Raw genomic sequence first — 22289 nt, forward strand, 5'->3', positions numbered from 1 at the left:
TCACATCAAAAAGTTAAATCGTCTCATAGCTGCAAACCATGTGTGTGAAAAAAGATTTTAATTCCATTAAGTAAATTAGTGCCAAAACCAAAAAGAGAAAACTAAATTCACCTTCTCTACACGTCTTTCTCTCTTTCTCCCTCTATATATACAAACTTTCTTCTTTCCCTCTTAATGCCTCTCTTAAACATTAACGCCTCTCTCTCTCTCTCTCTCCTTCTTCAAAATTTAATTTCTTCCGAGTTACAAAATGTATTAATCAAAACGGAAGAGATTATAAGCGAAGAAGATGGTGAAGTTCTCCAAGGAGCTAGAGGCACAACTCATACCAGAGTGGAAAGAGGCCTTTGTTAACTATTGTCAACTTAAAAAACAAATCAAGAAAATCATAATCTCTCGTAAACCAAAACCGGCTTCTCATTACCCCATTGTTCATCATTCTGATTTCGGTCGATCTCTTTTCGACCCGGTTCGCAGATTGGCCCGGACTTTCTCCGATAAACTATTTTCGACCTCAGAAAAACCAGAGATTCTTCAGGTAATTATTCATATAATCAATTCCATTACTTTAATTTCTCTTAAGAAAACATGTTAGGCTCTTCTTTCGGTTTGGAATGATTAGCTTTAAATTCCGTGTAACTTTTGCGGCCTCTTTTTAAATTATTGTATAATACCAATATATAATTTAATCGAGATTATAAGTCTAAATGCATTTTTCCTAGTTTGAAAAATTGATACCATTAGAGACTAGGAGATTCTATTAAGCAAATTCAGAATATGATTTTTAAGAGAACGAAATTAATCGAGTTAATATTATAATTTTTTATACTTTAAACCCAAAAAAATTATTTATGCTTATTTTAAAAAATTTTCCTATGATTGTTTCTGTGGAGTTTCGTGTCTGCTTACGTCTTTGTGTCTAATTATCTACATTCCTACTCATTTTCGCGTCTTTGCTTACGCGTCAAAATTAACGGTTTTTTCTGCTTTCTCTACAGATTTCTCATGAGAAAATTGCTTTTTACTTATTATTTTTTTCTTAAGATATTTATTTGCTTTTTGCATATTTTTATTTATTCTTTCTTTTTTCGATTGAGCTAGATATGTAAAAACATTTCATATTTTATATGATTTAGAAGAATTCTCATATGTTAAGTCTTGTAGAGCAAGTATGGAAATCTTTCTGAAGTCACTTTTGTATATCAATTATGTAATATTTGCATATATCTGTATTTCTGTTTAGGAAAACAATCATTAAACACATGATTTAGGCCATAGAGTTCATTTCTTAACCCAGGAACCTACATATTTCCTAAATTAAGGAAATTCCCAATAAATTAACTAACCCTGAAATACGGAATATATATATATATATATATATATATAATTATGCGGAAGATAATTGCTTACTTATTAGACCCTATTACTACTCTACATCTTAGCTTAGAATTTTGTGATCACCAATTCCAAAATGAGGTTATTTTTTCTTCATAGTCTCACGAAAGCCAAGATGCGAATAACGGTTGTGAAGATTGTGATATCTCACGAAACCATCGTGACGAAAAAAAATTATATAAAGACATAACGAACTCACAAGTCACCACCCTCAAAACATTCAATTCAATGACACGTATAAGAATACATCAAAAATAGATTAATATGATATTGACATGGTTTGTTGGATTGAATTAATTGAAATATCAATATTATGTCATTTTTTCGCGAATTTACAGGTGCGTAGAAGAAAAAGCTCAGAAAATGGGGATGAAGACGTCGAGGAGATTTACCAAACTGAACTTGTTCAGCTGTTTTCCGAAGAGGACGAGGTATAATAATATTTTTCACTTTTTGTATAATTTCATTTATGACGATGAAACATAATATTAGTCTATTATTCTGATGCTATAATACTAGCCATATTTTTGAAGGTGATGAGTGATGACTTGTGAGTTTGTGATGTCTTTATTTCTAGTTTCTACTAACTCATTTTTTTTATGCAAACAAGAAACAATGACTTAGTTTTTTGGTGGACTTATTGAGTTATTGTTTTCTTTATTCATATCACCATCAGTATTTTTAATATTACGGATTCTTATTTCTTGCTTTGGAAAAGCAGCAAAATAAATAAACGGCTTTAGATATAGCACACATAGATAGTGGTTTTATTGCTAGCATAAGTTGCATAACACCCACTTTCTTAATGAAGATGGTCAAAATATTTAATGCATAATTGTTTGATTTAGTATTTGAATTATTTTTTTTATTGCTACTTTAGGTTAAACTGTTCTTCGCAAGATTGGATGAAGAACTAAACAAAGTGAATCAGTTTCACAAGTCCAAAGAGACAGAGTTTGTGGGGAGAGGAGAGATTCTGAAGAAACAATTAGACATTCTTGCAGAACTCAAACAGATCCTAGGTGATCGGAAGAAGAGAAACCTATCTGGCTCTAATTCACATCGCAGCTCCTTCAATTCTTCTCCTCGAAGCTCTGATTTCTCTGCAGGTCAGTCTTCTTCTTTAAGGCTTTTAATACAAGTTAGGTCAGATTGAGGGTATTTTAGTAACTTCAGGATTTGACATAGACTCTTAAAAGCCACCATTTATATATCTGAGCTATGACGTGGTCTGCACCCCATTAGTAACCACAAAAGTGCATGTCCTAAAGGCCGATTTACGTAGTGCGGCTAGTAAAAAGAAAAGTAGGCTATTTAATATTATTTTTGTAGCAATAGGCTATTTAATACTAATATATTAAATAACACAATTGACGTTACAAATATTTTTTCTTAAAAGTTATCAGGTAATTCGTATGTTTTTTATATTAAGCACAATCGAAATGTTTATTTATAATGGCACAATAAAAATCTTTATTGAATGACAACATTGTGTTAAACTTATGAATATTTCTGCCTTGTGGATGGAAAACTCGAAGATGCAAATTTGAAAGAATTATAGAGTTGATAATTTATGTCGACATCTATTTAATGGCCGACAAGAACATGAGAACACAAATCGACTCTACAAACAAACATAGAATTTGTTTGCGAGTAAGAGAATAAAAATAGACCGACAAGAGTTGATCTTTACATATGGACAAGAAGGACACATAAAAAAACAAAAAAACTTCTTCATCTCTAGATCTTATGTTTTTCGTTGTTAGCTAAGAAAATAAATCTTTTTTTTTTCTTTTTTTTTAGGGTCTCCAGGAGAGCTAAGTGAGACACAAAGTGAAACATCAAGAACAGACGAAATCATAGAGGCATTAGAGAGGAACGGTGTGAGTTTCATAAACTCTGCAATGAGGAGCAAAACTAAAGGAGGCAAACCCAAAATGTCTCTCCGCGTTGATATTCCCGACGCCGTAGCCGGAGCAGACGGTGGCGGTGCAAGATCCATCGCTACCGCCACGTCGGTTCTCTGGGAAGAGCTTGTTAACAACCCAAGAAGCGGCGGAGGAGATTTCATCAACCGGAAAAAGATCCAATGCGCCGAGAAGATGATACGAAAAGCTTTTGTTGAGCTCTATAGAGGTCTTGGCTTGCTAAAGACATACAGGTATATTTCCCATTATTCAATATCACTTCTTTTAATCATATATTATTATCCTATGATTCTAATTCTTGGTTTTTTTCTGGTAGCTCGTTGAATATGATTGCTTTTACAAAAATATTGAAGAAATTCGATAAGGTAAACTAGAGTAGCTACAGATGGTGCTTGATATATTTTGACAGAAAATAATATAATAACTATAGTGCTTAATGATAAATCTTGATATATTATGGACCAACAGGTTTCTGGTCAGCACGCATCATCAAGTTATCTAAAAGTCGTAAAGAGATCGCAATTTATTAGCTCTGATAAGGTATTATAAAGAGTGAAATAAAAGGAGGTTTATATATTTTAGTAATGTTATAGTAAATCAATTATATAAAAAGACTAAAAGATATACTTGGTGGTTTTTGATAAAATAAAAAACAAGGTTGTAAGACTGATGGACGAAGTGGAGTCCATATTCACAAAGCACTTCGCAAACAATGACAGGAAAAGGGCCATGAAATTCTTGAAACCCCACCAGCAGAAAGATTCTCACATGGTCACTTTCTTTGTTGGTACTATTTTATTTTCTGTTTCTTTCACCACTTTTTTATTATTTATGTTTTTAAATAAATAAAAAAATTGACCATAAATTTTAACAAACTGAAAATTTTGTTTTGGCAGGATTATTTACGGGTTGCTTCGTCTCATTGTTTACTATCTACATAATACTGGCCCATCTTTCTGGAATCTTCACTTCTGGTGCTCAAGTTTCATATTTGGAGACTGTTTATCCTGTTTTCAGGTATTTTATTTATAATTGTTTTTTATTTTAAAAAATACAAATTTTTTTCGGTACTTCCAGATTTCTGAACCGTTAGCAACATGAATTCAAATAGTCGAGTGAACAAAAGATTTATATTGGAATTTTTTTTTAAAATTATTTTGATAATTTGAATAATTTTTTTTAATGCAGTGTTTTTGCGTTGCTGAGTCTACACATGTTCATGTACGGATGCAATCTGTTCATGTGGAAGAGCACGAGGATAAATTACACTTTTATATTCGAGTTCTCACCCAACACAGCGTTGCGTTACCGAGACGCGTTTCTGATGGGAACCACGTTTATGACCGCAGTCGTGGCCGCTATGGTCATACATCTTATCCTCCGAGCCGCCGGTTTCTCCCCCAGCCAAGTCGACACAATCCCTGGCGTCCTCCTCCTGGTAATTCAATTAGTTAATTATCATTATCTGGCGTTTCAACAGCAATCGCTATTTAAAACGCTGAATCTTTATTCTTTTTGGTGTGTGACAGATCTTCATTTGTGTCTTGATATGCCCCTTCGACACATTTTATCGTCCCACAAGATTCTGCTTCATTCGCATTTTGAGGAACATCGTTTGCTCACCTTTCTACAAGGTAACAACTGGATCCAATTGTTTAGGTTACAGCACAAGAAATCTGCAGAAACGTGAATTTTTTTTTGATGGGTTTGTACGGAACAGGTTTTGATGGTTGATTTTTTCATGGCTGATCAACTTACAAGCCAGGTAACTAACTAATATATCTTCAAATTGCTTTGGAAATTTAGTTAATACTTAGCCACTAATCGCGTTCTACCTTATTGATATTCAATTCAGATTCCACTGCTGAGACATATTGAGTCAACCGCATGTTACTTCATGGCTCAAAGCTTCAGAACACACGAATATAATACGTGCAAAAACGGAAGAATCTACAGAGAGCTAGCTTACTTAATCTCTTTCTCGCCTTACTTCTGGCGTGCCATGCAAGTAAGCTCGCTTAGGTTTTTTGTTTTCTTACCTTTTTCCCCCAAAACCCTAAAAATTTTGCAATAAACATTATGAACATTAATTCACAGTGCATAAGGAGATGGTGGGACGAATCCAACACCGATCATTTAGTCAACATGGGAAAATACGTTTCGGCAATGGTCGCAGCCGGAGTCCGCATAACCTATGCAAGAGAAAACACCGACTTGTGGTTAGCCGTCGTGCTTGTGAGCTCGGTCGTGGCCACGCTTTACCAGTTATACTGGGACTTTGTCAAGGATTGGGGTCTTTTGAACCCTAAATCCAAAAATCCATGGCTAAGAGATGATTTAGTTCTCAAGAACAAGAACATCTACTATCTCTCGATTGTAAGTCAAATCGCATCATTTTTCTTACGTGTTTCACAAGTTAAGTTCTTTTACTAAACTGCTGAGAACCGATGTTAATTGTTTGGTATTTTGGTTTAGGCATTGAATTTGGTATTGCGAGTTGCTTGGATCGAGACAATAATAAGATTCAGGGTCAATCCTGTTCAGTCTCATTTGCTAGATTTCTTATTGGCGTCATGTGAAGTCATTCGTCGAGGCCACTGGAACTTCTATAGGTAAAAGACTTCACCTAGGTTTAAAATTTTTTCTGTTAAACTTGATTTTGGATGTTATTAAAGTATAAAATTGATTTTAATTATGTGATTACAGAGTGGAGAATGAGCATCTGAATAACGTCGGTCACTTTAGGGCAGTGAAGACTGTACCGTTACCGTTTCGTGACATGGACTCAGACGGTTAAACGTCAAAGATTTGGAGGGTTTAGTCTCGAACCAGGTTCCAAGATATAAGAAGGAAACCAACTTTTGCATCGATGTAGCCATAATCGGAGAAAATCTTTGGAGAAACTCCGGAAATTGGATAACCATTTATCCTTGAAAAAATCGAAAACAAGGGACTAATGGATTCTTGATTTGTAAAACATTCCAAGTCTAAAACGAACAAAGACAATTTAACTTCTCTGTAAATTTTGATTCGAGATTAATGTTCAGCTCTTCTTTTCTAATAAAGAATGTCACTATTTGCTCAAATCAAAGACTTCTTCTTTGAAATTTATTTGTTGATAAAATTCAACCACTAACCGAAAATGAAAAAGCCACTATTATCATTACAAACATCACAACACATTATAATCTAATTTTATGCAAGTTTCTTGCTTCAATGAGATAAACTTGTGGTCATGGACTTAGCGATTCTTGTGGAGATACAATAAGCCGTAGCCATGATTGTGATCATAGGATTAACACCAACAGCACTAGGCAACGCACTTCCATCACACACAAACAACTTCTCAGCTTCCCAACTCTCTCCATTCAAATCTATCGCTCCTTCTTCTTCATCTTCTCCAATTTTACAGCTTCCCATCTGATGAGCTGAGCTATACACACTCCATTTCTCTGTCATCGCCTTTGGTCCTTCCTCTGCATTCACAGAGTCCAAAAACTCCTCTATCGACTTCTCATCAACCCCTTTGCACACCAGTTTCTGCCCGTCGCTTCTATGAGTTCCAACTTCTTCTGCTCCAGCTTGAATCAGTATCCTCAAAGACTGTCTAAGTCCTGCATTGAGATTCTCTTTATCGGTTTTATCCACAACGTAGCTTACTCTTCCTTCCGTTTTCACCTCTCCTGACCCTCGATCTCTAACTATCGTTATCAGATTCACTGTTCTTGAGTACCTAGACATTCTCTTCTTCATGTCAAGCCCTGAGATCCAAGGACATAAAACCGCGAATGAAGCCGGTCCTAGCGCTGGTGTCTCTATGATGGCTCTAACCTCTGAATCTTCAGATAACACTTTGCTCATTGACGTTATGATCCCTCCTTCGTAGCAGTTTCCCTTGAAGTTTGAATTAGGAGATGCCTTCTCCGGGAAGTAACCCCAGGCCATTAGAACAGGATGCAAGTGAAGGTTTTTACCGATGTGTCGGTTTCTCAAACCGCTAGAGATCATCAATGGAGGTGTTAAAAGAGCACCAGCTGCAGAAACCGTTACTTTAGCTTCGATCTTGATCTTCTTCAATATGTTTCCGTTTAAAGATTTAGCCATCACTCCCAAACATTTCATCTTCTTGCCTCCTCTGTTTTTACAGTTGTTCTTTTCGAGTATGAATCTCTCCGCTTTACATCCCGTTAGTATCACAGCGCCGTGACTCACAGCGTCCACGAGCCAAGTCCGGTCACTTCCTTTCTTCTCTCCTTGTCTGCATCCATACCCGCAAGAACCACAGTAATGCTTCTCCGATGAGTTACGAGCAACGTTTTCGACATTGATCCCGAGATTCTCGCAACCTTTCCTCAGAATCTGATTCTGAAAACCTTCCTTTTCGCATCTCTCCGTGACACCAATCCTCTTCCACACCAACTCCATAGCCGAAACGTATTCTTTGGTGGCGAAAAGAGGTATCTTTTGATCCTCTGACCACTCATGAAGAACCGATTTAGGCGTCTTGATACACGCAGACCAGTTCACAGCAGATCCACCACCTACAGTTGATCCAGCCAAGATCATGACATTCCCGTCGACGCTAGGGAGAATCCCTCCGTTTTCGTACAGTTTATCCATGCCAGGACCTTCGAAAGGAGGATAATCCGATTCCGTAAAGTAGCTTCCTTTCTCCATAACAACCACTTTTAAACCAGATTTTGCTAGAACTGAAGCCGCCACGCCTCCTCCTGAACCAGATCCGACCACAACAGCGTCGCATTTGATGGTGATCGCATCGTGGTCTGCGTCAGCTTCTAGGCCTTTCTGAGCAAGTGATTCGAGGAGAGTTTGCTCTGTTTCTTTCATCGTCTCCACTATCCCTTTCTCTAAAGGTCTTTCTTTTTGAGTTTCAGAAGGTTTTTTCTGATCGAGGTTCGCGCGATATCCTATGGCTTCCCATGACGGGTTTTCTCCATTTGGACTCACCTACATAAAAGCAACAGCAAATTTAGTAAAGCTTTAGGCCCTGTTCGTTTTTTGATACAACATCTAGGTACAACATCTAGATACAACATCTAGATATTGTTTGTTTTGGAAACTAGGTTTTGCATCAAGATGTTACGTCTAGATATTAAATTATTCGTTTGTGAATTTAGAAAAATAGTTGGATGTATTATACATTTGTATCAAATGAAGACTTAAAAAAATATATTTTTAAATTATTTTTTTAATAAATGATATTTTTATCAAATTAAGTTTAAATACATGAAATTTTTTGTTTTTGTATTTTTTGTGGGAAAACATGATTTTGTATATTTGATGGGAAAAAATTTTACTGGAATTTTGAGTTTTTGATGAAAAATTAAGATATTATGTTTTTGACGGGAAATCAAGATTTTGGGTCAGAAACCGAGAGTTTTCGTTTTCGACGAGAAACCAAGATTTTTCGTTTTTTGCAAGAAATCGAGATTTTGCATTTTTGGCGAGAAACCGAGAGTTTTCGTTTTTGGCGGGAAATCGAAAGTTTTCGTTTTTGGCGGGAAATCGAGATTTTGCATTTTTTGCGAGAAACCTAGATTTTTTGTTTTTGGTGAGAAATCGAGATTTTGTGTTTTTGGCGGGAAATCAAAATTTTGCGTTTTTGGCGAGAAATCGAGATTTTGTCTTTGGCGGGAAATCAAGGTTTTGCGTTTTTGACGAGAAATCTAGATTTTTCGTTTTTGGGTGGGAAATCGAGATTTTGTGTTTTTGGGCGGGAAATCAAGATTTTGCGTTTTTGCGTTTTTGCGGGAAATCGAGAGTTTTTCGTTTTTGACGGAAAATCGAGATTTTTTGTCGGGAAACCGAGAGTTTTTGTTTTTGGCGAGAAACCAAGAATTAACGTTTTGGCGGGAAATCAAAATTTTCTCGATTTTTCGTCTTAACGGGAAATCAAGATTTTGTTATGTTTGTGGAAATCAAAATTTTTTGATGTTTGTAGAAATCGAAAATTTTATTTTAGTAAAGACATTAATGTCTTTTACCTAAACCAGATGCAATTGCTGCATCTGAATTCTCTATTTCTCAGCATCTAAAATATCCAGATTTTTGAGATGCTAAGCAATTTGCATCTAGATAGCTGCATCTGAACGCAATTTTTTTAGTGAAAAAACGAATAACATTTGGACATTTGGAGCTAGATGCAGCATCCAGATACAGAAACGAAGGGGGCCTTAATCTTTATATAAGTAGCTCTGTTTTTAAAACAGAGTAAAAGATGCATTTAATCAAAATCTCAGTTAGGTTTTGATTCGAGTTCTCTCACTAATTTCGGTTAGATATGAATCCGTTATAATTGTTTCAATGTCACATCGAAACCGGTTTTTTATCAAAAAATATCATGAATCTTCGATTAGGCTGCCAAGTTTATCAAGATTGAACACGGCAAAATTACAAATACACAGAATCTTTGTGACTCATACAAGCCTTGAAGTGGAAAAACAGAGGATTTGGGACATACCCTGGAGAAGAAACAGAAGAGGAAGGCGACTTTGATGTAGACGAAAGCAGCTCTGATAGGAGTAAAGAACCAATTTTTGAATTGTTTCTGAAATACTCTTTCCCTCTTCTCCAGAGATAGCTCACTGAATTTCTCGACAAAAGGCCATTTCGTGACCAAACATTCTCTCCCACAAATGAGTAACGTCCCAAGACGAGTAGCAAGCAAGAACAGGACAAGTCTTGTTATAAGATAAGCTTCGATTGTCCCTCGTTTAGTGATCAACTCAATGGTCTGCATCATCCAATAATAAACCAGTCTTGTGAACACGAGTCGTTGACTTTTACTCAAAAACATATGATATAAAAAATCTGAACTTTCTTGATTTCCATTATGATTGGCCATTTTGGAAGCCTAAAATGACTAGAATAAACGATTTTTCCACTGCTCTCAGATATTAAACTAAAACTTAGTCCAGAATTTGTTATCAAAAAGAAAAAACAAAATCCAAACTTTGACTATTTTAAAAACAGCTATTAAATTTAGCAGAAGAAAAAAATGGTATTTAGATAACAGAACATTGGATAATTAAACAAGAAAAATTTTGTGCACCTGACGAACGACGGGAGTTTGAGATCCAGAAGTCGAGTAAAATGACCGGAGAGCTTCTTTGTTCCGGTGGTGATCATCCTCGCCGGAAAATTCTTCCGGCGGCGGCGGCACTGGAGGCAAGACCGCTTCGCAAAAGCTGACTAAGGCTTCCATCTCTGCCACCGTGACGTCCCGGTGGCCAAAGTTTCCGGCGTCTGTGTGCTGCTTACCCATAACCTTCTAATTCGCTTTAATTGTGTAAAAACTGGATTTATTTTATAGTTTTTGTTCTTTTTTTTTTGTTTAGTGATGAAGGTTATTATAGTTTCTCCGAAATGGAAGCTGCACATACATATATATATAGATATATAGATACAGCTGTCTGCATTATGAAAATAGAAAATGCAAAATTGCGAAGAGAACCCCCGAATTTGTCTCTATCTCATTTTCCTGATTAAAATTTTTTATTTGTCAACCAAACATAATTCCTTGTCGTATTAGAAATAGGATGTTTATTTTTTATTTTTTTCGCAAGATAGTTTGTCGTATTAATAGTTTCGATCATTGACGTTTTACAAAACTGGACCAAATTTTTAAAATTTTTAATTTTGGAATATGATGCATATCCACCTACGTTTGTATCCATAATCTAATTTATAAAATAAGCTATTTAAAAGAAACAAATTTAAATAACAATTTTCAGATTTAAATTTTATTTTATAGTGTTAGTTTATTTCTTTTTGTTGATTATGTAAGATTTTGAGTTTGATATTTAGTGTTTATAATTTATCAATTATGATTTAGCTTAAAATTATTTTGTTAATTAAAAAAATATTGGATATTTTGTTAATTATAATATAAAACCTTATCAATTTTTTTTGTCAACAATTTAAATACTTAGAACGGTTGGAGAGTCCAACCGGTGGTATGAATTTACATACATTACATTCAAAATATTACCTATTTTTTTGTCTTTTATAAAATTTTTATATTTTTTGTTTTTTTTTAAATTTGAAACTAAATTTAGTTATTTAAAATGTAGGATGATGGACTTTTTTTGGCCGAACGAATTTAGTCTGATGGATATATTTTCAATTGTCCCTCAAAATTGTGGCGACACACTTACAATTGCAAAATACAGGGTCTAATATACAATTAGGTGAAGATGGAGGACCAAGGATGTGGGAAAAGTCACTTTCGAGGGTGTGACATGTGAAAACTACGGGCAACTGAAAGAAAGGTTAGTAAATGATTTAACAAATAAATGATAAGAGATCAGAAATACGCACGTTAGAAGGAAACAAAAAAAATGGGGCAAAAGTTTTAAATTTTTTGGAAAATGTTCCCAAAAAAACTGGTTAGCAAAGTTCTCTCGGATACGCGAAGAAAGTTCACGTGTGATGCTAAATAAACCACAATTTTGTGACTTGGTAGCCAAAATTCGTGACTCGTGACTCTTGAGTTAATGCGACAACCCATAACGTTTTTCATAAGCGTACGTTGTTATTCGGCATACGTGGTCTCGGTTTCTTCTCACAAATTCATAAATATTAAATACATACAAAACCTTATATTTTTTTGGTGTTTATTTGGGACAAAAGACCTATATTGTTATACCTATAAATTTGAAAAGGTAATATCGCTTATCTATAGGCGACCCAAAAGTTTTTTATTATACACTAACTGACTATATAGGAAACTTTTGTGTTTTTTTGTTTTGTTTTTTGTTTTGCCAAAAGGGTTATATGAAACTTTTGTTTTGGGGGTAATAATGCACTTATACGACTAAATTCGAGCACCGACATTTGAGATAACAAATCATAGTTAAATAAGTGTACGATATATTATAGGTAGAAGCCTCATTGTACAAAGCTTTGACTCATTTAAGAACCGGGAAAAATCACAGTAATTAACAAACAAAAAAAAATCAATATAGAGTTACTCAACTAACTAGCTTCTATGAATTGTTAATTTAAGTAACATCGATTAGATCATCTTACATCTTACAAAATTGGACCATCCATCGTATTTTGTATATTCTTGAATCAAAATGTGTGGAAATCAATATCGCCAATCAGTTTTCTCCACGTCAGCTTTTGCATTTCACGTAGTCTAATGTGGGTCATGCATTCCCCAACAAACAAGTCTATATCGTGCCATCGAAACATCCAATTCCAAGAGAAAAGTCCAGATTTTGTCTAGTTTTCTGTTACCTAAGTATGATTCTTTACTAAAAATAAATATTCCGAATATAAAGGTTTTGGTTAGAATATTTCCTTTGCCCTGAGTTATGGGCACATGCTTGCTTGGTGATGAAGTAATGTTATCATACTTAAAACGTAATGGTTAGAACTGTATGTATTATTATATAGACTGATTAAGTGCTTAGAAGTCAAATATATGGTTGGGACAATTAAATTTGCCACAAGTTGTCATTAGTTAATTACAGTCATAACGTAAAGTCAGATAACGATACAACTTATTGTATTTTCAAGATAAGTCAGTTCTAAGACTTTTCCCGCTCCTGTTATCTTCTGACCAAGTTAATCTTGAATGTTGAGTTAAGAGCCATGAAAAAAAATATACCCCAAAGAAGTCTTGTATACGCAGATATCAGTAACTCAAGTGATACATTAGCTTGTCATTTGGGAATAATCTTCAAGTTCAAGATCATTAGTACGAAATTCGAAATGTCGGGGTGTGTAGAAAAAAAGATTTCGTAGTTAAAAATGCGCAATTTTTTGATTGCCCAAAAGAATTATTGCATGGTGGATTCTTTTTTTAGAAAGTAAGCTTATGTAGAAAAAAACTTTAAATGGTCGAACAGCCGATTGGTTAAACACCTTATTCATCCTAATCTGTCTCGACAATCAATTTGTACTATATTTTTCTAATAAGCATATAATCATTATTAATGATTTCATATGTTCATCAGTACTAAATTACGATCAATATCTTTTTTTCTTAGCGTCAGGTTAGCTTGATGTTTTCAAATGTTGGGACTTCTTTTGGGGTTATGAAATACAAAGGCTACAATGTTTAGAAGCTCTCGAAGTGAGAACGGAAAATGTAAAGTGAGTATAACTATGTATGTGGTTACAACTCCCTGCATAAATGCAGTTCAAGAAATAATAACAAAAGAAGGTTATGACACAAGAAACTTGGCGTTGGCGATGGATTTATGGTGGGAAGATGGGTTTTCCGGTATTAGCGGAAAAAATGTATTTTATGTTTACGGTGGAAGAACCTGATTTTGAGTTAGGCGTCAAAAAGTAAATCCGCGATTTGGGTATTAAAAAGTGATTCCATATATCTGGCACCAAAAAGGATTCCATATAATTACGTAATTTTATTTTAGATGCATTTTTATCAAAAATCGAACAAACTTTATTTTGAAGTATACAAATAATTAGTATTGTTTCATTCTTGAATGTTTTGTTGAGAAATTTTATCTATACTATTATATAATATTACATGATTATTTTCCTACGAATAATTATCTTTTTCGAAACGGTTAAGTTTTTAGCATGTTTTTTTATAAGTTTATCACGTTAAAATTTAATTTTTTTTATTTATTTAGCATATCTATATCTATGATCATTACCGAATAAAAGAACGTGTCTAATTGTTATCAATTTTATGTAATCTAAAATGCTTGGCTTATCGTTAGTCACATAATTAAGTAATTTTATTTAAGGTGCATTTTGATTTCATCCAAATGAGTTTGTATTTTTTTATGCAACTTTTATTTAGTTATTTTGCGTCTAATTCTTGTATCTTGGGTTTTCCATTAATTTGGATCAAGGTTATATGCTCATATCTAGTTACATTTAAACTCATTTGCATAATTGAAAAAAATGAACAATATATCGTTTTTTCATCCGGATGAGGAAACGAACATGCCCTTAATATATGACCTAAACTGAAGCTTTCATTGAGATTGAGCTAAACTAAATAACCAAGACTCAAATCTCTACTTGGTTCTGGTTTAACTCTTTCTCTCCCAAAAACACTTCAAACTTTCAATCTACACTTCTGATTATACTTCTTCTCTGAGACTCAGACTCATTTCTCGCAACCGTTAAACTTGCATGTATAATATATATAAAAACCAAGAAGTGGTAGTGGGATGGTTCCCTTCTAATGGAAGATTTGACTCTGTAGGTTTAGGTCAGGAATCGAATCTTTTTGGATGCGGAATTATCACATTATTAACTCTTGGCCACCCAACTATATGGACCCTTACTGAGCTTATATGTAAAGGATGCAGAGTCTAATGTAAAGGATGCAGAGTCTAAAAGTATTAGTTTGAATCCAAAAGGTCTAGAATTTACCTACAGATTAAAAGAAAACATATACAGAAAAATATGGACGTTACTTTTATATATAGATAGAATACAAGAGAAATGACTGAATTTATAATGAGAGAGGGAAACAAAGATTAAAAGAAAAAGAATTTTTATCCGATATTCTTCGTAGTGAAAGAAAAATGCCAAATATCATACCAACTATTGTTGTCATTTGCTAAGTACTAATGACAACTCATGCCCTTGTTGTAATCTCACAAAGATATAATTTTTATTAAACCAATAAATATCACCAAATACACCCGAAACAAATTTAACAAAGATATGTGAAAAACGACATCGTTTAACAAAAATATGAAGCTGCGAATGATGTTTTTGTTTAATATACACGTATATAGAAACGTGACAGCTTGCGCGCCCACTCGTGGTTACTTCTCAAATCACATAAAAAAAAAAACGAAAGATTCTTTTTTTCTGTTTGTGTAGATGCTTCTTCTTCTTCTTCTTCACTTCCTCTAGAAATATCTCAAAACTCTTCTTCTTCTCTCTGCGATTTTCTCCTATGGCGGCTTCTTCTACTACTTTCTCCTCACTGCTACCTGCACCACCGGCACTCCTTTCCGACAACCGATCTCCGCCGCCGTGCTGTTCCGTCAGATGCTCTATTTCTTCATCGCCGGTGCTCATTAGCTTCCCCAGATCGTCTCGTTTGAGCTTCGCTTCACCGGAGAGGAGAAATCTCGCCGTGAATTCGACGGTCGGTGAGGTATCCTTTCGCGAACCGTCAACATCTGGATCAGGAGATGTTGAATCGCTGAAACTCAAATTACTGGTGAGTCTGATTTAATTCGGAAGACAAAAAATCGGTTAATTAGAAGAAATTGACATTAAAAATCCCTAATCACGAAATCATTTCTCGGCAATGTCTTTGGGATAAGGGTTTTCAATTACTGTGTATCTGTGGTCGCTACATCGCTTGTAATTGATTGTAGTGAAGCTTGGAAAATTAGGTTTCTCATTACTGTGTATATTTGGTAACCAAAAGTGTAGTTTATGGGGGAAAATTAGAGAGAAAATCTTAACTATCTTTTGAGAGATTTCTACAATTTGCTGGCTACTGATTATAAGTGTATGTTTGGAAAATTCAATAGATTACAGTTTATGATGTATGTGTGTGTTTGTGTGTGAAAATGCAGAGTGTGGTTTCGGGATTGAACAGGGGACTTGTGGCAAGTATAGATGATCTACAGAGAGCCGAGGCGGCTGCTAAAGAGCTTGAAACCGCTGGTGGACCGGTGGATTTAACCGATGATCTTGACAAGCTCCAAGGTAAATGGAGGCTCTTGTATAGCAGTGCCTTCTCTTCTCGTTCTTTAGGTGGTAGCCGTCCTGGACTACCCACTGGTCGTTTGATTCCTGTAACTCTTGGCCAGGTATGTTTTTGATTCTTGAATCGTTGCTCTGTGTTTTACTCGTTAAAAGTTTGTTTTTTTCGGGTTTTCAGTGCATGGTCTGATCTATCATCGGTACTCTTGGTTGAGCTTTGAGCCAAGACTCTAGGTTTTGGCAATGTAACCTGCCTTGAGTCACTAGAAATTGGACTTTTTTTAATACATGTCTGTCTCTGGTGTTTTGATTCATGTTCCAGGTGTTTCAAAGGATTGATGTGTTTAGCAAAGATTTCGATAACATTGCGGAAGTGGAAATAGGAGCTCCTTGGCCATTTCCGCCGTTGGAAGCCACCGCGACACTGGCTCACAAATTCGAACTCTTAGGTTCGCATCTCACTCTGGCTTTATGTTATGCTTGCATTGTATAGACATTAGAGCTAATGTCAGTCTACATAACAGGTACTTGCAAGATCAAGATCACATTTCAGAAAACAACAGTGAAGACATCGGGAAACTTATCGCAGATTCCTCCGTTTGATATCCCGAGGCTTCCCGACAGTTTCCGCCCACCGTCAAACCCTGGAACTGGTGATTTTGAAGTCACATATGTTGATGATAACTTGCGCATCACTCGTGGGGATAGAGGTGAACTTAGGGTATTTGTCATTGCTTAAAGAAAGTGTCTTGAAATGTAAAGATTAAATACTTTCTGCTTGTTGAAGCAGCCTCATGAGTTTTGTACAAATCGTTTGAACAAGTAAATGAATGTCTTATTTGAAAAAGTCATGAATTAAATTTGGCTTGCGAGTTAAATATCTTATGGACTTCAGTGCAGTGATTAACAGCAAAACCATATCTTGATGATTCAAAATATAGAGTTAACAAGCAAAGATGAGACAAATCTTATACGAGAGCTAAAACAGATGGAATCAAGATCCAGCGAAGTACAAAACTTGTAGAAATTAAGATATAACCAACTTAGAAAAGTGATGTTCCCTTTCCCTTCTTGTCTCCACCGATCTCAAAATGCTTGCACCTCTGATAGAAACAACAACACAATGTAAGAAAACTACAAAGATTCAAATCTAGTAATAACAATTGATGTATGGAGACTGCTCGTTTTACCTTGATGGAGTGCTGAGAGAAGTGCTTGCAGGTTTGGCACTGAAGCCTCAGGACAATCTTCTTCGTGGTCTTGGCCTGTGTTCAAAGAATACAAAGACATACATCTCAGCCACACAAAAAAAAAGATTCTATCGGATATATTCTCTTTCTCTCACGCCTAACGAAACCCAAATAAAGATTACTGACAAAAGTTGTTCACTTTCACATGATTTGGAAATGAAAGAATAAGTAGGCAAAGATCAGAACAGTCTCAAACACTACAAGTTAAATGGTTCCCTATACTGACTAAATAACTAAAACTTGCTCATTTAACTACACTAGCTGGCTGTCCTAATTCTGAAATACAAAACCATCTGTGAGAGAAGTGATTATTTTACCTTCTTGTGGAAGACAGGCTTAGTCTGACCACCATAACCAGATTGCTTACGGTCATAACGACGCTTCCCCTGAGCAGCAAGACTGTCTTTACCCTTTTTGTATTGGGTCACCTTGTGCAATGTATGCTTCTTGCATTCCTTGTTCTTACAGTAAGTCTTCTTTGTCTTTGGAATGTTCACCTACAATTTCATAGACAACAAAATTCCTCAGTTTAACTAGCACAAGGAAGCATTTCAACACATACAAAATCAAGAGACTTTTTAAGATTAACAGAAAATGACAATCAAGCACTCGTATAACACACGGATTAGTTAAATTTATTTACTTCAGCTTATCTTTCTCCTAAGAAACCAAATCATTTTCTTGCTCAGAAAAGACAACAAAGAGTGTGTTTTATAAGATTCGACAATGAAACTAGAACATCAGTGATGAGCTCTAGTGAAATCTATTCACTAATTCTCGTCACTTGCAGCGATTAAACAATCCTAAGACAATTTAGCCTGAGAGAAAACTCAAAATTATGGATCTGAGAAAACAATAAATCAATCCACAATGCATTTTTGTTTCTCAACAGGTCTCTCAATCCGAATCAGTAAGATATCGAAACGAGCTCAACGCCAATACAAAATCAACTCGAGAAGGAAGAAACAATTACCATTTTCGCTACTCTGATCTCGGGTGAAGCTTGTGTGCTGTCGTCCGCTAGCCGAAGTTGCTTAAAGAAAACAGAATTTATAGTAAAGTTTTAAGAAACCCTAACCCTTAAATGTTAAAACGACGAATTTGGGCCTTCGGTAAATTTCAGGCCCATAGCTGGTTTAACGATTTTGGGCTTTATACACTGTCTCTATTAGAATAAGAATATGAGAGTTTCAAATAAAATTTCCCGTTGGGACTAAAACAAGAAAAATCAAAATTTTAAGTGCCACAAATTTACGGACGAGACGAGTTAGGATTGTTGTTTTCAAACCGATTTATCAATGTTTTTTCCAACCGTTTTTTGATGTATTGACCTGTCAAAACCCATAATTTTTTTTTTATCTATTACTACAAAACTAGTTAAATCTTAAATGGAACAAATTAATTAATTTCAATACTTTTGATTAGAGTTATAATTTATGTAACAGTAAAATGTGTTTTCTAGATTAGAGTTATAATTTCTGGATAACTAATCTAAAAGAATATTATGTATAGATATCTGCACCATTTATAAACACATAAACTAAGATATATAATTCAAAAGAACACAGTCTACCTATGGAAAGAGTTGGATTCAGAATCATTAGACCCATCATTTAATAATCCCCTCATGGTGTCCAAAGGATATTCTATTCGTGGTAATGCTAATCTAAAACACAATGTTGAAGTTGAATTTGTTAAGTAATCTCTTCAAAACAAGGTATGTTTATCTACTTATGGTGGGAATGCTAACAAATTTGTTAATGTATATGGTAACCAAAATAGATTTTCACTTTTTTTTGAAACCTTGCAAAGTTCGAATCTTCATCAAATGAAAAGAACAGTAAAAATAAAATAAAATTGCACAATTATGGTACGCAATTAGGACTGATGTTTTTTAAACCGATTTACCGATTTATGTTCTTATAACCCATTTTTATGAATTAGTACACCTGTGTAAAAACCAAGTTAAATAGAGAAAATTTATTAGCTTTGATACTTTTAATGGCGTTACAGATTTTGTGATAGTAAAACGTGTTTTATGGATTAGTCTTTTGTGGATAGTGTTTTCAAATAGACTAAACATGCATGGATATCAGTCCAATCTATATACATGACATTTAATGAAAAAACATAAATTTTGAATATAGATGTTTGTCCTAATATTCACATGAATCATTGAGCACCATGCAATATTTATTTTAGACGAATCTTGTAATGCTATGTAAAAAATACTAATTTAGAGGAAAAATGTTATATTAAAAAACAGAATATATTCGAAGAATGTCACAAACCTCTATGCTTTTGCATAAATCAAGATTGACTATTTATCCAAACAATTTTATAACTTATTAATAGAAATTCAAAGCATATCAGCATGCAAGAAATCACTTCCAAAAAAATAATAATAAAAAAAAATCAAACAACTTGATGTTACCAAAACAAGACAGTCATTTTCGAACTTTGACTTTTTCATGGGCCCTCCTCTCCGGTCGCCGCAAATACCAAGTCTCAGTCTCCTCTCTCTTCTCCTGTTCGTGACAAAAAACTAACATTTCTTATGAAAAAAAATCATCTCCGGTTAATAGCCACATCTCTCCTATTAAAAAACAAAAAAAAAAACAAAAATTACCTTCCCTAAACATATCAAACAATGTCTTCAATTGTTGGATTGATTCCTGTCTTGGCTATAGTGACCATACAACTCCTCCTTTTAGGCAGCGTTTCGTCCCTGAACGTGACCAATGAGTATCTACACCACCAATGCATCAATAGTCAAGGGAAATACAAGAAGGGAAGTCCATTCGAAAATAACCTCAACAGTCTCCTCCGTTCCCTCCCTACTACTGGCAATCTTCGCACCGGTTTCCATGATACCTCCAATGGTGAAGGTCCCAATGAAGTCTACGTCCGACTCCAATGCCGAGCCGACTCCTACTAGTCCAAGTGCCATCCTTGCCTTGCCACCGCCATCTCTGGGGTAACTTAGTTACATGCTTGCCCGGTTTAAACGATACATAACTTGTTTCATACTTTAGGACTCATGCATATTTTACAGAATATAGATTTCTGTTATAAACGTTGGCTCTAACTATATACACTGGTGCCATTAGAGAACAATGTCCATGATTTAGATGAGTTACATGATGAGTATATGTATTCTTTTGTTACATCTTAGATGTACATATAGATATCTGATGATCTTGATACTCTACATGTATCTTGGACGTATTAGGCATTTATGGCTAGTACCAAAAAAGAAAAGACAGCTTGATCTTGATCTTGTTCTTGATCTTGGTGTCAATATCTATATGACAGCTTCGTAGGAGATGTCCGGGAAACAAGGGGGCAATAATATGGTATGACCAATGTCTTTTGAGGATATCTACGATCCATGGCTACGGAAAGGTCGATTACGATCACAAATTCTATTTGTCTAACCCGAACAAGGTGAGCGGAAATCCACTGTCGTTCAACAAAGAGACGTCTGCTTTCCTGGAGAAGTTGACATATAAAGCTAGTGATACAAAAAACGTAGATAACCTCTCGATGGTCCTGTACGCGGCTGGGGAAAAGAAGCTTGGGACGAAGAATCTGTACGCAATGGTGCAGTGTACAAAAGACTTAGCGTTTAACAGTTGCCTTGCGTGTTTGAAATGGATTTTAAGGGAGTTTCCAAAATGCTGTGACGGTAAATCGGGAGGGAGAGTTTTGAGTACGAGCTGTAACTTTAGGTATGAGCTTTACCCTTTTCTTAGAACGTGAAGAGTGCTCGACTGATTCTAAACAAAGGAGTCCATAAACCAAAAACACGGTTTTAAAATATACGCATTGTGTTGTGTTTGAATATAAGTGTCTTGAACGAATAGAAATCTATTTTCTTCTATGTTGTTTATATTGTATACATTGTGTTGGCTTTTGTTTTTCCAGTTTTACAATATGAGTTTCGTTTAATATACTACAAGTTGTGGTTTCATTTGAACATGGAAAAGACCTCGTGTTTAAATCAAACAATCGAAGACTACTAGATGACTAAATATCAGGCTCAAGCGGTCAAGCCTATACTAATCGGATAGTTAGATCCAACCTTGCAATTTAAGAACACAACATTAAGGTTGCTTATATAGAAGGATCTAGAAGATTCATAATATTATTAGTAAATATTGTATAGTTATTATTTAGATATTATAGAGACTTGTATCTATTTAGTTTAGGAAATATCTTTAGTATAAATATGTATGTAGTCCTAATAGTTATTCTCATGAGAGTCAATATACAATTCTTCCAATCCTAAACTCTCATCACTCTAATATGGTATCAGAACAGGTTTGCTCCAAAGTTTTGATCTAGCAATCAAACTTCTTTTTCATTTTTTTTTTCTTTTTTAAGCCAAGTGCTTCTAAAGTTCAAGTTCACCATGAACTTCTGAATCCAAGCTATCGAGCTTCTTATTCAAGCCTAAGTGCCTCTGAATCTAAGCATAGTGCTTCTCTAATTTAAGCCTAAGTGCCTCTGAATCTAAGCCATAGAGTTTCTTCTTATTCAAGTCTATCATGGATCTCTGAATCTAAGCCACATGCTTTCTTCTTATTATTATTTTTTTCTTTAGTCTATTTTTTTTTCTCAAAAAAAAAACAAGAGGAAAAGCTTCACAGCATCTTCTTATCTTGCAAAGCAGTGCTCACCTCACCTCCCTCCATCACCTTCATCACCATGCTTGTCCGTGACACCCTTGCAAATCGCCAACAAAAGCAAAGTCTGCCACGGTTCTCTCTTCAACGAGTATCTTTCTCCACTTACCTTTCAAAGAACTCATTTTATCAAGACGCCCACAAATGTCTAGTCCAAAAGATCCTCACAACGATCTCATCATTATCTATGGTCAATCTCAAGCCGTCACTTCCGCTTCACTCCATCACCCCTTGAGATTGAGGGGGCATATATCTAGAAAGATATCCAAAGATATTGTAGACATTATGAAAGTATATTCTAGAGATTTGTATTGATTCTATTAGTTAGTAATTAGGTTAAACGT

At 34.9% G+C, this 22289-nt stretch overlaps 5 protein-coding genes across 5 annotated transcripts; 3 read left to right on the forward strand and 2 right to left on the reverse strand.

Annotated features, from left to right (window-relative positions):
• Positions 1 to 202: 202 nt before the first annotated feature.
• LOC18025108 (phosphate transporter PHO1) lies at positions 203 to 6405 on the forward strand. The gene is made up of 15 exons (XM_006405966.2): positions 203 to 538; positions 1734 to 1826; positions 2276 to 2504; positions 3199 to 3556; positions 3640 to 3688; positions 3792 to 3863; positions 3981 to 4110; positions 4220 to 4340; positions 4512 to 4761; positions 4853 to 4957; positions 5044 to 5088; positions 5179 to 5331; positions 5421 to 5699; positions 5799 to 5935; positions 6030 to 6405. The coding sequence occupies exons 1-15, from the start codon at positions 290 to 292 to the stop codon at positions 6118 to 6120; spliced, it is 2361 nt and encodes a 786-aa protein (XP_006406029.1). The 5' UTR covers positions 203 to 289; the 3' UTR covers positions 6121 to 6405.
• Positions 6406 to 6417: 12 nt separating this feature from the next.
• On the reverse strand, positions 6418 to 10673 carry LOC18025110 (long-chain-alcohol oxidase FAO3). Its single transcript, XM_006405965.2, has 3 exons — positions 10396 to 10673; positions 9805 to 10077; positions 6418 to 8291 (listed from the first exon to the last, which is right to left on the reverse strand). Exons 1-3 carry the CDS (start codon positions 10606 to 10608, stop codon positions 6537 to 6539), a joined length of 2241 nt encoding a protein of 746 aa, XP_006406028.1. The 5' UTR covers positions 10609 to 10673; the 3' UTR covers positions 6418 to 6536.
• A 4420-nt stretch (positions 10674 to 15093) lies between these two features.
• Positions 15094 to 16876, forward strand: LOC18025109 (plastid-lipid-associated protein 6, chloroplastic). The gene is made up of 4 exons (XM_006405968.2): positions 15094 to 15513; positions 15878 to 16114; positions 16330 to 16456; positions 16532 to 16876. Exons 1-4 carry the CDS (start codon positions 15244 to 15246, stop codon positions 16744 to 16746), a joined length of 849 nt encoding a protein of 282 aa, XP_006406031.1. The 5' UTR covers positions 15094 to 15243; the 3' UTR covers positions 16747 to 16876.
• Positions 16877 to 16887: 11 nt separating this feature from the next.
• On the reverse strand, positions 16888 to 18308 carry LOC18025112 (60S ribosomal protein L36a). The gene is made up of 4 exons (XM_006405967.2): positions 18231 to 18308; positions 17575 to 17754; positions 17198 to 17272; positions 16888 to 17110 (listed from the first exon to the last, which is right to left on the reverse strand). Exons 1-4 carry the CDS (start codon positions 18231 to 18233, stop codon positions 17051 to 17053), a joined length of 318 nt encoding a protein of 105 aa, XP_006406030.1. The 5' UTR covers positions 18234 to 18308; the 3' UTR covers positions 16888 to 17050.
• Positions 18309 to 19907: 1599 nt separating this feature from the next.
• On the forward strand, positions 19908 to 21019 carry LOC18025111 (cysteine-rich repeat secretory protein 42). Its single transcript, XM_024159147.1, is given in 2 exon segments — positions 19908 to 20234; positions 20573 to 21019. Coding segments are annotated over 2 exon segments (774 nt in total).
• Positions 21020 to 22289: the final 1270 nt, after the last annotated feature.

Source organism: Eutrema salsugineum, unplaced genomic scaffold (genome assembly GCF_000478725.1).
Source record: "Eutrema salsugineum unplaced genomic scaffold, Eutsalg1_0 scaffold_13, whole genome shotgun sequence".
In the NCBI taxonomy this organism is placed as follows: Eukaryota; Viridiplantae; Streptophyta; class Magnoliopsida; order Brassicales; family Brassicaceae; genus Eutrema; species Eutrema salsugineum.

Coding starts and splice junctions, on each gene's coding strand:
- LOC18025109 (XM_006405968.2), top strand. CDS start 15,244: ATGGCGGCTTCTTCTACTACTTTCTCCTCACTGCTACCTGCACCACCG. Junction 15,514..15,877: donor CGCTGAAACTCAAATTACTG/GTGAGTCTGATT, acceptor GTGAAAATGCAG/AGTGTGGTTTCGGGATTGAA. Junction 16,115..16,329: donor TTCCTGTAACTCTTGGCCAG/GTATGTTTTTGA, acceptor TTCATGTTCCAG/GTGTTTCAAAGGATTGATGT.
- LOC18025108 (XM_006405966.2), top strand. CDS start 290: ATGGTGAAGTTCTCCAAGGAGCTAGAGGCACAACTCATACCAGAGTGG. Junction 4,958..5,043: donor TTTGCTCACCTTTCTACAAG/GTAACAACTGGA, acceptor TGTACGGAACAG/GTTTTGATGGTTGATTTTTT. Junction 5,089..5,178: donor CTGATCAACTTACAAGCCAG/GTAACTAACTAA, acceptor TATTCAATTCAG/ATTCCACTGCTGAGACATAT.
- LOC18025110 (XM_006405965.2), bottom strand. CDS start 10,608: ATGGGTAAGCAGCACACAGACGCCGGAAACTTTGGCCACCGGGACGTC. Junction 10,078..10,395: donor AAACTCCCGTCGTTCGTCAG/GTGCACAAAATT, acceptor TGGATGATGCAG/ACCATTGAGTTGATCACTAA. Junction 8,292..9,804: donor TCTTCTGTTTCTTCTCCAGG/GTATGTCCCAAA, acceptor GCTTTTATGTAG/GTGAGTCCAAATGGAGAAAA.
- LOC18025112 (XM_006405967.2), bottom strand. Junction 17,273..17,574: donor AGCCTGTCTTCCACAAGAAG/GTAAAATAATCA, acceptor CTTTGAACACAG/GCCAAGACCACGAAGAAGAT. Junction 17,111..17,197: donor TCTCTCAGCACTCCATCAAG/GTAAAACGAGCA, acceptor TGTTTCTATCAG/AGGTGCAAGCATTTTGAGAT.